The 13,490-nt window shown below is 45.0% G+C and overlaps 1 protein-coding gene and 1 long non-coding RNA gene across 2 annotated transcripts in view; both read right to left on the bottom strand.

Moving 5' to 3' along the window:
- LOC308588438 overlaps positions 1 to 13,490 on the bottom strand; it is a 243,543-nt gene that overhangs the window by 13,288 nt on the left and 216,765 nt on the right. The gene's annotated exons all lie outside the window — the stretch shown is intronic.
- Positions 1,042 to 13,490, bottom strand: part of LOC308588172 (thyrotropin-releasing hormone receptor-like) — a 28,458-nt gene continuing 16,009 nt past the window's right edge. Inside the window, exon 3 of the mRNA XM_081196538.1 lies at positions 1,042 to 2,410. Coding sequence (XP_081052664.1) covers positions 2,030 to 2,410 — 381 coding nt within the window. The 3' untranslated portion in view covers positions 1,042 to 2,029. The remainder of the gene's footprint in view (positions 2,411 to 13,490) is intronic.

Here is a 13,490-nt window from a genome sequence, read left to right as displayed (position 1 = left end):
TAGACAATATTGAACTAATTGGACTACTGGAGGAAAGGCAGGATACAAACATCATGAACCATAGGTAAGCAATGGGGTGTCCTCCAGATATTTTGGACTACAACACCTCTCATCACTGGCCATTGACTATGCTGGCTACAGCTGTATTCCACAAACATCTGGCAAGCACTACGTTGGCTACAAATGCAATAAACCAATAAACAGTAACAACTGCGAAACGTGCTTCATTTTGCAACTGGAACGCAGATCGGTCAATTTACATTTCACGGTGATAGATTCAATAAATGGTACAAACTGGAGTACTTTCCCCCCAAAGCACATCAAGCCACCACAGTTGCAAACATTTACAATTTACAGGTGTGCACCAGGGAGACCTTTTATCCATCGCTGGTATAGCTGCCTGCGCAGAAAAAAATAACAACGGACAGCAACCCACCCATACAGCGACGACACACCCAGCAGTGCAGGACCAAAATATATGCTTATTCCGAAGGAAATATACTGCAGAGAAACTAAAACAGCTGACAAATCAGCTGCAACAATGAGGATAGCAGCTAGGTGAAATCTTAAGGGAATGTCTTTACTACTGCTGAGTGATTTAAGCCTTTAAAAAAGAAGTCTTGTGATAAAGGAGCTACCCTGGTGCTGTCATATGGGTCATTAACCTTGTAGCTTGAGATTTATTATAAATGACACTTGCTACAGTGGTCGTGCATCAAGGTCACATGGCCCAAACTGATGGCACCCTGACAGACCTTTTTCCCTGATGACACCAAAGCCATGCAGGGAAGGACCACAAAGAAATAAGAGAGAGCGTGTGTGTTTTTAATGCAGAAGGCTTTACCACTGGCACCCCCAGTTGAAATGGCTTCTCTGGTATAGAAGGGCAGGAAAGACGTCTCTGCCGAAAACAATGGTGAAATATACTCAGAGTCGCAAAGTGATTTCATGCTCTTTATTCAGCTCATTGTGGTGAGGAGGAATGAATGAATGTCCCCTCACAGTATCTGCTTTATATACATTATTTACACAATGGGCTGCACATGATTGGCTAATTCCGGAATTCTACTGTAAGCCAATCAGGTTGCGGATTCACTTCTATCTGGAGCAGGATTGGGTGGTTCCTGCCAACCAATCATACTGCTGCATTGTTCTAGGACCAATCAGACTGCTGCATTCTGAATCCTATTGTTCTAGGACCAATCAGACTGCTGCATTTTGGATCCTATTGTTCTAGGACCAATCAGACTGCTGCAGTTTGGATCCTATTCAACTCAGTACATAACAAATGGAGAGCCACTGCCGGTCAGAACAGACGGCACTGAGCAAAATAGACTCAATTTGCTTAATGTAAGAAACATCCTTGGGATAAAGTGAGTTACAGTAACTTGGATATTCTACTAGCTCTTTCTGAAGTTTTCATGGTAACCATTGTGGGGCCTAAACGCTCAGTGAATGCTGCTGCTGCTGCTGCAGGTAACAACCAAGCGTAACATACTGCAAGTATTAGCTTTATTTTGGCATTCGCTCCCAAGTGATTACACTCGTGTGAAGGGGAGAGTGGAGCTATATATATTGGCCACATTCTCTCAATCACATCCCTATTGGCCTAGCCCTCCCCTGCAAGGGGAGGTTGGAAGAGGAGGACCTGTTTCCCCCTTCAGACCATTCCCTCCAACGTGTGGACAGCAGTGGGGCCAGGCCAACGGGAAGGGTTGGGGTACGCAAACACTGCCCTCAGTCTCCCCTGACACAATTGTAATTGCACGTTGGGCGCAATTATGAGACGCATACGTCACAGGAAATTCCATTGCACCACAATAATCTTTACGGAACGCCTAATGATCCAAAACGTTGACCAAGGTTGACCCGTTAACATTAAAGCACAAAACAAACTGGTTGGCCTTGTATAAATATTACGTACAAATGGCAAGAGGGAAGCATCAGGCCTGTGGCATGCTGTTCACACATTCTTGGAACTACTTGAGTGGGTGGCTGCCATTACCAAAGCTGGTATTGTGTGATGCGTTTATTTGGAAGGTTTACTCCTCCTTGCTGATGATGGGTAGCCATTGAGATCTTCTTGTTCTGTGATGTTGTGCTCAGAACTGTCATGGGAATAGTCTTTCATGGTGCTGTAGAAGACAGGAGCGTTGTACTGAGTGGCAATCTCTGTCCTCTTCCCCCCACATTTGCATAGCTTTTTGAAGGCAGCTCTAAACTTCTGAGACATCACATTGTAAATGATGGGGTTGATGGCGCTGTTCAGGTAGATGCAGAGCCTACAGAAGAGGACGAACCAGATGTTCAGGTAAGGAGGGTCCATGAAGGAGTTGACCACCACCAAGGTGCGGTACGGCATCCACAGGAGGGCAAAGAGGATCACCACCACCGCTAGCATCTTCGTCACCTTGGAATTTGCAAGCAGAAAAACAAAGTGAGTGAGTTTACATCTTTGTCAATAAGATTTGCTTAATAATCTGTGGTGGAAGGAAAAGGAGAGAATTCACTGCCAAGTCATCTAATAGAAAGTTCAGAATATGGCACAGATTACGTTTTAGTTTAGGATGCCTAAACTAACCCTGAACACTCTTAAATGGATGGAAAGTTCTAGACTTCTCCAGCCAATCACCCTAACTGGCGTATTTTCCAAGTGGTGCTAGTTTTTAATGAAATCTTACCAGCTCTGTCTCTTTAGATAGTCCTATAATGAGTCCCAGTTAATTTTGAGTATTGCCTTCTACCTTGTCATTTGCTGTCACTCTGTTCATTTTCTACTAGTGTTACAAAGTTTATTTCTTTTCTGAGATTTCTTCTTTGACAATTGGAATAAGCAACACATAATCTTTCTTCAGTCACTGCAATGGAGGTTCCCAGAGCACTGAGCATTCATCCTGATTTGTCTACGAGGAGATTAGGCAACGATGGCTCTTAAAACCGAACTTCATACTGATTTGTTTGCTGGGAGGCTGGATCAAGCAACTGTCACCCCACCCTTTCCACTGCACTTCCCTTATCACAAAAAGTTCAATTTGGAGGGAAGTGGGCTTGCTATGCAACAGCTCTAAATCAAATTTATTTGTGCACCCTGAATTTGCTAGTATGTGATTTGATCCTACCTGAAAATAGCAACAATCTGGAAGCGCCCCATAAGATAACTTACCATCAACTGATCAAAGACAGGTAAAGTCCATCAGCCCAAACCTATGTAGAGTTAGGGGCATTTAAGCCCACTCATTTTAATGGGCTCAGGTGTGGTTGACTATGTAGCATTAAGCTACATATGCACAATGCCAAGCACTTACCTTGAGACAAGAATCATTAGCATTCAGCACCGGTAAATAGTAAATCAGGATTAAATGAGACTATAACATGGGGTGGCATTTTGCCCAGGATGATGTTGTGTGAACACTGCTCAAAATCTGCATGCAGGAACAGCACCAAGGCAATGATGAACTGCCACATGGAAGCGTCCACTGTTTCCACAGATGATGGAAGGGAATTTGAGCCCGTCTTGTAAAACACAAGCAGAGCATTTTCCTGAGCACATTTTTCCCTTTAGAGAAGGTTGGGAACTGGGGATGAAGGCCAGCAGAAGTCAACATTCATTTTGGGCAAATGCAATTTTGAAAACTCTTATCTCCCTCCTCTCTGCCCAATAGAAATAGAAAGGGCTCTGGTGGCAGTACTGTAAACAAGGATGCTTGTTTTGCCTTAGCTTTGAAGGTGCCGTAATTTCTCTCCTCCAATTTTTCTCTATAGTTTTTGAGCATTTTTCCATTCTGTGGAAGCCTTGTAGAATCAAATACATCTACCGGTAGTTAGTATTAAGCATTCCCAGACACAAGCATGAATTCCAGATCTGGCCTGACAAAAGAACCTCTCCACTCTTCTTCTTTCTTTAATATACAGCGCGACTAATGAATGCACATATCAAGACTGTAACAGTACCCTGAGAACAATGAAGTGCTGTGAGTTAAGATGTACACTACTGTTCATCTCACTTGTGCATTCGACTCCCCCTTTCTTCTTAATGCATTCCCCTAGTATTGAAAGTTGATAATCATTGTAATCTTTACAAAGAGCTGTTCAGGGAATGGTAGATTATCCTCCCCCTCAGCATGTAATTCATTGAATTCAAAGGGGTGCACTCCCCCTTTTAGGAAGAAAAAGATGCTATATGCGTGCTGAGAGGACATACACTCTTAAACATAAAAGGGGAGTTAATACATTTGCCAGAAAACCGACTTTTGTGCTGTAACTTGAAACACAATTACTAGGGATTAAGCTCCATTGAACTCAGTGAGATTCACTTCCATGAAAACATGAAAAAGAAGACTAGGCTGCTTGTCTTATTTCAAGCTCATATTCCCTTTCTGTCATGCTTGCTCTGCGGTTTAAGGCTGGAGGCAAGGAGCTGCTTAGTGCCCTTCAGGAGACATATGGCAGCTCAAAGATGGTAAGCTTAATAAAGATGTCGCACTTGAGAGCCTGGAGCAAGAAAATGACTTTCTAACAGACCTCTATGGCCAGCTATTATGTAGGCAAGAGAATGAAGGGACAAGGACACTTTCTTCCCACTGTGAGTCGTAGTTACAGCTAAGAACAAAGCAGACCTGCCATTTGGGAACTGCATGTCAAAACTTCAGTGATGGAGAATTAAGCATGAAAGGATAGAATATAACAGTACATAAAGAACATCATTCAGATCCTAGCTCAGTCACAGATCCAACCTGTGGCTGGGTATCATGTCTTAGCTGTGGTGATGTGGCAGCCTCAGATAAGGGGCAGAAAGGCCTCAGGTTTGAATCAATGATTCCTCTGAAAACAAAAATGAGAGGTGCGAGGGAGGCTGCTCTTGCCTCACCTGTCAGAAAACAGGGGACAGAAGATTCCTCTCAAGGCATTAGATCCCAACTGACCTAAACTATAACACTTTCTAAGAACAACAACAAATCATGTGCAATATATACAGCCCTTGTTTCCATGTCGCAGTAAGACGTAAACAGCTTTTTGTAAATGAGCAGATAGCCTCTGCCTTGCTCTTCCCCTAGCATGGTTGGAAGCAACAAGCCATGAAGTTTGGCTTGTTGTGATGTGCAAACACTGGATCATGGTTTGTTTCCCTCACATATGCCATGATCGATAAACCAACAAATGGCTTCATGTTGTTCCAGGGGAGAAACAAACCATGATCTTGCATTCACATGTGACAACAAGCTGGTTGTTCCCACTTAAACTAGGAGATGAGCAAAGAGGGATGTGGGAACACAGGAGATGCCAGGAGTTGAACTTCAGCGTACAACCCATGTGCTTTGCCACTGAGCCACAGTCCTTCTCCTGATTGTGAATAAGCAGAGTGACATGCTAATGTCCACATGCAAATGTGGCTGTAATGCAATTCACCCAAATCCACAGCATTATGTGATTGCATAACATTCAACGAATGCATTTTAAGTTAATGTAGCATGAGCTTATAGGCTAAGATATTGAATGCATGAAATGTCATCTCAGATGTTTGTGATTACCACTGTTGGAGGCTGGGAGACGTAAGATGACTTGCTGGTGAAGATGGTTTCTCAGTTACCAGAAAAGATGCAGGTGACAGTCTGGCTATTGCAACTAACAACGGCAATGATGGTGAAGCTTGGATGCCAAGGATGTTTTGATGGTGAAAGAGAGAAAAAAAGAGAAATAATGAGTGCACACAGACATAATAGAAACAATTAATTGGAGTAAAAAACTGATCACAATGGAGATGAAACCTCATTATAGAACATTAGCAGTCAGCATTTTGAAAAGAGCACAATGCTGTTGTGAACATGTAGTCGGGATGAAATCAGGCGAGACAGCATGTGCCATGAGCCAAGAAGTTCTTGGTTCAACTCTGATCTTTGCCAAGAGCTCATTCACTGGAAGATGGAAAGCTACCTTGTACCAAATAAGATCTAGCTCAGTATACCCTACACAGATGAGCTGTGGCTCTCCAAGTCTTTCCCAGAGATGCTGGAGAGGCTGAAAACTGAACTTGGGACTCCCAGAGTGCAAGGCAGATGCTCTGCTGCTCAGTCTTTGTTGCTGTTAAAACTTGACCCAGCACACCAGCCATATATGGTAGCCCACCAGGGCCCCATTGTGTTGCACAAATGTAAATTCTTGCACTGATAGGGCACTTTACTTGGGAACTGCCCTGGATGCTGTATGAGACTGGTCATTGGTCGGATCCAGAAGGGCTCTTTTTATGTTCTTAATCCAAATTGAACTCTGATTTTATCATCTGTCCTGAGCAGATTTTGTGCTATTTTGAAGTAGGGCTAAATCACAAAATTAAGTGCCACCTTCAAATATCTAAAGGGCTGCCACGTGGAAGATGGAGCAAGCTTGTTTTCTCCTTCTCTGGAGGGTAGGACATGAACCAATGGCTTCATGTTACAAGAAAGGAGATTCCGACTGAACATCAGAAAGAAGTAAGGGCTGTCAGTAAGACAGTGGAACAGTCTCCCTCAGGAGGTTGTGGACTCTCCTTCCTTGGAGGTTTTTAAACAGAGATTGGATGGCCATCTGTCATGTATGATTTTTTAAAACACCTCTCTCTCTCTCTCTCTCTCTCTCTCTCTCTCTCTCTCTCTCTCTCTCTCTCTCTCTCTCTTATCCTGGCCACTTCCATGTGGAAATAAAACTAACCCCACAGCCCCCTGGCCTAGAATATGCTTCTGTTCGAGTCTGAGGCCCTTCACACATTTCCTGCTAAAATCACCCCCACCCCACCCCTGGCAATTTTGACAGAAAAACTAGTTCAGGGTCTACAATGTAGCCTTTAGTTTGGCTCTTCAAAAACACAGGAAGACAGAGAATGAATCAAAAGTGCATGTGAGAATTTGGGGATTCTGTTTCTCAAGTTGCATTCATCAGTGAGAAAGATTCTGTTGTGGCCTTTTCATATTTTGAAGAAAGTAGGCACACACCCGTCAGCCCTCCTTTGAAATAGCTTCGTGGAAAAATAAACACCACACCTCTGAACATCGAACAAACTTCCTTGTAAATATCTGCAAAGTCTACAACAGTTTCCTCACTGAGCCGTAAACTATTTGCCATTTTGTCATATTGGCAAAACAGAGTTTCATTGGGTTGCTTTCTGCTGACTCGAGAGGTTTTCATTTCTATGTAAATGCCAAGAGGTTGAATTTTGAGCAAAACGACATAGCGATACTGAATGAAATTTGCTGAAAGAGGCAGCAATCATATTGTGCCTTTAGGGCGGACCTTAAAGGATGTTTGAATAGATTCCTCAACTTTCAATATCCTCATGGAATTCAAAATAGAACGAAATCAGCTCAACCAGCTCGAGTCAGGCAACAGCTTTTAAGAGAGTGGAAAGCGGCTGAAGAGAAGCATTGCTTCCCATGGACAACAAATAATTGTTTTTGCCCCATTACCATCTCTAGTCAAACAGTGTTTCCTTGCCCCCTTTCAAACACCCTTTTAAAACTTTTAACTTCAGTTTTTGAAAAGAATACAGAAACCTGTTTGCCAAAGGTGACAGAGAAATGAGAACAGAAACTAAGAGTGCACATTTTTGAACCAACTGCCACATGTCTCCACCCTTCATTGGACAACAGCCAGAACTCAGCAGATAGGACAATATCCACCAGGTACCATTTATAACCCACTAAACGGAGGTAGATGACTGGTGGGGAACAGTCCAAAAGTGTTTACTGGCTTATCTACCTGAAGTAGCGCCTCCACCCCCATTGTTCAGCCCGGACACTGAGATCCAGCTCTGAGGGCCTTCTAGCAGTTCCTTCATTATGAGGTTACAGGGAACCAGGCAGAGGGCCCTCTTGGTAGTGGCACCCGCCCTGTGGAACACCCTTGTCAAGGGTGTGGAACACCAGATGTCAAGGAAATAAATAACTACAGTCATACCTCATGTTACGTTTGCTTCATGTTACGTTCTTTCAGGTTATGTCCTGCAGCGACCTAGAAGTACTGGAAAGGGTTACTTCCGGGTTTCGCCGCGTGCACATGCGCAGAAGCACAAAATGATATCATGCGCATGCGCAGAAGCGACAAATCCCAACCCACGCATGCGCAGACGAGCTGCTGTGGGTTGCACTCTTTTCATGTTGAAAATGGGCCTCCGGAATGGATCCCGTTCGCAACCAGAGGTACCACTGTACCTGACTTTTAGAAGACATCTGAAGGCAGCCCTGTTTAGGGAAGTTTTTAATGTTTGATGTTTTATCGTGTTTTTAATATCCTGTTGGAAGCTGCCCAGAGTGGCTGGGGAGGTCTGGCCAGATGGGTGGGGTATAAGTAATAAATTATTATTATTATTATTATTATTAAATTATTATTCCCTTCCCCACCAGCTAGTGGAGGCTAATGCCAGAATAACTGCCCTGAGACCCCCAGGTATAGGGCGGTATATAAATTCAAACAACAACAACGGCAAGCAGAGCACCTCCTGCCTGATCTTAATTGGTGGGTAAAGCAATACTGGGGAAGGCACTCCTGCAAAATGGCAGTTTACTCTATTCCTGCGATATAATTAGTACCTGTCTGAGAGAGCACCAAGGGTTGGAACAGATGTGATGGAAGCACTTGCCGTGAAGTGTGCTCCATCATGTATAAAAGAATTTACCGTATGAGCAAGACCATTCCTGTATAAAGGTAGTACAAGCAATTAAGTATACTCTGTGGGCGTGCTTCACCTGTTCACTAGCTCTGCGTTGTGAATGGGTCAGCTCACAAAGGGGGTATTTTTAATATACGATGAGGCACATCCAAAATCACTATGCATGCAAGCACTTGCCCTGTGGCTGCTGTTGTAACTGCTTAAGGGGAAGGGCTGTGGTTCAGCGGTAGAGCATCTGCTTTGCATGCAGAAGGTCCCTTAGGGTCAGACTCTGGCATCTCCAGGTTGGGCTGGGACAGAGACCTTTCTGAAATTGTGGAGACAACACTGAGCTAGAGGGACCAATGGTTTGACTTGGTAAAAGCCATCTCCCTATGTTCTTAGGTTTTGACCATAACGTTGCAAAGAAAGGAAAGCATATAAAACCCAAATGTCAAACTCTGGATAAGATGAGATGTGGACTGCATAAACATCTACACACACACACACTGTGAAAATCTGCTGGTGTGCACATACCCTAAAATACAATCAGTGCATCTAATCTACATTAGCAAATGCTAATCTACATTAGCAAACACAGCATGGGATTCTTTTCTTCTGTGATCCCCCCCCCAGCCCATCAGTGAAATAAATGCCCCGTAAGATCACGACTGAATTCCTTCTAATAAAATGATGTGAGTTTTGGAGTACAGCCTGCCGGTGACAGGGGTGCTGTTTTTTCCATTTGACTTCAGTGTCCTTTAGATTATTCAATTACATCCAGCAGTACTTCAATTAGAAAAAAACAAAGTAGACCAATATTGCCAAAGTACATATATAAGCAGTTGCTCTAATCATGGCAAAAGATTAGCCTCTAAGGGCAATTTTGCTCATTGCTTGAGGGCAAACTCGGTTTTGCTATCAGATCAGACAGTTTCAGCTCCAACAACTGTATGGTATAGACTAGTGAAAACAGCCTGTGAAACATGTTATCAGCTCCATCACTCCAAATATGGATGTTGTGACTATGTGTATTTCTTGCTAGTTTAGCTGGAGAAGGTGACATTGCTGTGGATGGCTGCTCCCATACAACCCTAATGGTATAACTCAGGAAAATTTTGTTGGGGAAAATTAAAAGAGGAACGAAGATTGCAAATACACGAATACTTACCAGATAGAAGGCAAGATTGGGGGTGGGGTGGGGTGGAGAGGGTGTCACGATTATGTTTAGTTGTCTAGTTGTATTTTGTTATAAATCTATGAAAACCAATTAAAACTGCTTTTTTTAAAAAGTCAATTTGCATGATGTCTCCATTTACAGACACAATGGTGACTTTCACACCGTGACTGGGTCTTCCTGTCACATTAAACCATAGTTTAAAAACAAACTATGGCTTTGCAAGGGACCAGGAATCAGATTCCTCTTCGTCAAGAGACAGAGCTGAAGATTCCAGACCAAAAGGGGAAAGACACACAAAGCCAGTGCCAGAAGCAAGGCTAACAGATGAGCCTATGGGCCTAAGATTGTGGCACTGCCGTCCTCATACGTGGACTCCATTGCAGAAGCTCCAGTGAGCCCAGAGGCTCCTCACTCCATTACAGCAGGAGATTCCCTTTTAATTAAAGCAGCACCTTCCAGTGTGGGTGGGGCTAAACATTAGGATGCAGCTCCTCCCCCCATGATATAGGGCTCAGTTTGAGATTATTTTTCAGTGAAGCAACACCAGAGCTCCATGTTCACGGAGCCCTGCCCCATAACCTTCCCTTGCACCTAGCAGGGGCCTTGCCTTACCACACAGCAGGGTAAAGTTTCATGTGAGTGCAAAATGCACTGCTGAATGGTTCTCACTATACTCTCCCCCCCTTCCTGTTTGAACCCGGGCATGTGGTGGTTTATTTGGATAGACAGGAATGACAAGCTCAGGTTCAAGTGCCATGACAAGTCAGATTGGCATAACAGTTGTGGGGCAGCCAGGAGCAGAGTGGATCAGAGTGGAGCAAAGACTTTTCAGCAGCATGCACCGGCATGATGCAAGTTCACATTAAACCATAGCTTGGTTTTAACAACAGCATCTGAATGTGGTGTGTGAACCAGGCATTCGTGCTCTCAGTGGTATATTATAAGGAAACGCCAGCAAATACAAGGCACGAAGAAGCTTTAATTTTTAGTTAAAGTTTGGTGCCATCTGTTCATGACTAGGTCAAGGAAGCAGTTGCTGAATTTGGGGTTAGGGGTCTGTTCATAGCTCTCTGTCTTGCTAGCAGTGGCGTAGCGTGGGTTCTCAGCACCTGGGGCAAGGCAAGTAATTTGCGCCCCCTAACCCATGGATTTTAGCACTCGAGTCTCTTCCGCGCGCCCCCCAGATGTTGCGCCAGGTGCAGCAGGCCCCCCTGCACCCCCCACGCTATGCCACTGCTCCCACCACAAGTCTTCAGGACAGCCATCCGAAGGCTGGCGCGGGGAGAAGGTCTCTCCGCCCCACTGCCAGGCTTCGGAGCAGCCTTCCGAAGGCTGGTGCTGGGAGAAGGTCTCTCCGCCCCACCGCCAGGCTTCGGAGCAGCCTTCCGAAGGCTGGTGCGGGGAGAAGGTCTCTCCGCCCCACCGCCAGGCTTCGGAGCAGCCATCCGAAGGCTGGCGCGGGGAGAAGGTCTCTCCGCCCCACCGCCAGGCTTCGGAGCAGCCTTCCGAAGCCTGGCGGCGGGAGGAGGTCTCTCCGCCCCACCGCCAGGCTTCGGAGCAGCCTTCCGAAGGCTGGCGGTGGGAGGAGGTCTCTCCGCCCCACCGCCAGCCTTCGGAGGAGGTCCGAGGACAGTGGGGTTCCTGCTTCCTCGAGGAGGGCCGGCCAAACACGCCCCCCCCAAATGTTGCACCCGGTGCAGCCGGCACCCCTGGCACCCCCCACGCTACGCCACTGCTTGCTAGTACAGTAGAAAACCTTGGATGGGTTAATCTGCAATTGGAGTTGTCTGAAATCTTGCCTAGGATCAAGGAACTGTTACATACAGGCATTAAAACTCAATGGGATTTACTTCCCTGTAAATTTACATAGAATTAGGCTGCAAGTCATCTAGCTGTTTTTGGCTTCTTACAAAAATTGAGTTTTAAAAAGCTACACAACAGATAGTGGCAATTGTTTTTTTCTACCACAGCTTACTGTGGAGTAGATGTCACCTTTGAAGGCTTCGAGTTCTGTTTGATCTCTCCCTAAACTCTCTTGCCTAACAAGCAAGAAAAGATTTGGCAGCCACTTTTGGTATTTCAGGGTTGTGGGTAAAACAGAACCTTCAAACAGTCTTACAAACTGGTTCTTCTGGCAGATTTCCAATAAATTTCAGTGAGGCAGTCAAACATGGGAATGGAAGAGGGGCAGGCTAATGAAATAAAACTGATGCATTGGATCTGAACCATTTCAAATTCATCGGAGTCTATTAAATTAATATTTTGCCTCAAGACTTCAGTGACTGAATGAGCAAAGAACTGTGCTTTTATTCACTTCTGCCTTCCCTCTGGGAACCTCTTATGGAATCCCAAACATATACTCAACTCAGTAATAAGAAAGAGAAATTACCAATTTCAAGAGGCCCTTTCTATTACTATAGGTTTATCAGGATTATAAAACAATGGTGCAGGCGTTTCACTTAACACTAGTGCAGAGATGGGGAACCTGCGCCCTGCAGATGTTGTCTGGCTTCAATTCGCGTCATCTCTTCTGGCTGGGATTGCAGTAAAAGAAGAAAGTTTGCCACATGGTCAATGGAAGATAAAGTAAATTTGCTCTGGGGAACAGCTGAGGAAAAAATGTGGTTCCTTTTTGTTTTTGTGTGAATACTGGAAAACCACGTAAAACATTATTAACGTGTCTCCATTCTTCACCCAGAAAAGCAATAAAAACATTCTTCTGGAGAATAGATGGGAATAGGCGAAAATGGGATTAGACTTTTGTGCTCTTGGGGACCATCTGATTCTTTAGGTCAGGGGTAAGCAAACGTTTTCAGCAGGGGGCCGTTCCACTGTCCCTCAGACCTTGTGGGGGGGGGGCGGACTATATTTTGGAAAAAAATATGAATGAAGTCCTATACCCCACAAAAACCCAGAGATGCATTTTAAATAAAAGCACACATTCTACTCATGTAAAAACACCAGGCAGGCCCCACAAATAACCCAGAGATGTATTTTAAAAAAAAGTGTAAAAACACGCTGATTCCTGGACCGTCCGGGGGCTGGATTTAGAAGGCGAATGGGCTGGATCCGGCCCCTGGGCCTTAGTTTGCCTACTCCTGCTTTAGGTGGTCTGTGTTTGCAGTATAAAGGTGAAGGTAAAGGGACCCCTGACCATTAGGTCCAGTTGTGACTGACTCTGGGGTTGCGGTGCTCATCTCGCTTTATTGGCCGAGGGAGCCAGCATACAGTTTCTGGGTCATGTGGCCAGCATGACTAAGCCGCTTCTGGCGAACCAGAGCAGCGCATGGAAACGCTGTTTACCTTCCCGCCGGAGTGGTACCTATTTATCTACTTGCACTTTGACGTGCTTTCGAAGTGCTAGGTTGGCAGGAGCAGGGACTGAGTAATGGGAGCTCACCCCGCCGCGGGGATTTGAACCGCCGACCTTCTGATCGGCAAGTCCTGGGCTCTGTGGTTTAACCCACAGCGCCACCCGCGTCCCGTGTTTGCAGTATAATTGGCAATAAACCAGGATCCTCACTGACAGTTGGGCTCCCTTGTAGGCCTCTCTACACCAGATGCTGGAAATCTCAAGTGGGGAAGAGGGCGGTTGCACTCAGTCACCCATAGACATCTGACTGGCCACTGTAAAAACAGGGTGTTGGATAAGATGGGTTCTTATGTTCTGCAATAAAGTTAGAACTACATAAT

Source organism: Podarcis bocagei (genome assembly GCF_964188305.1).
Source record: "Podarcis bocagei genome assembly, chromosome: 5".
Taxonomy (NCBI): Eukaryota; Metazoa; Chordata; class Lepidosauria; order Squamata; family Lacertidae; genus Podarcis; species Podarcis bocagei.
The sequence above is the reverse complement of the archived record's forward strand: the minus strand, read 5'-3'. Positions and strand labels throughout refer to the sequence as shown.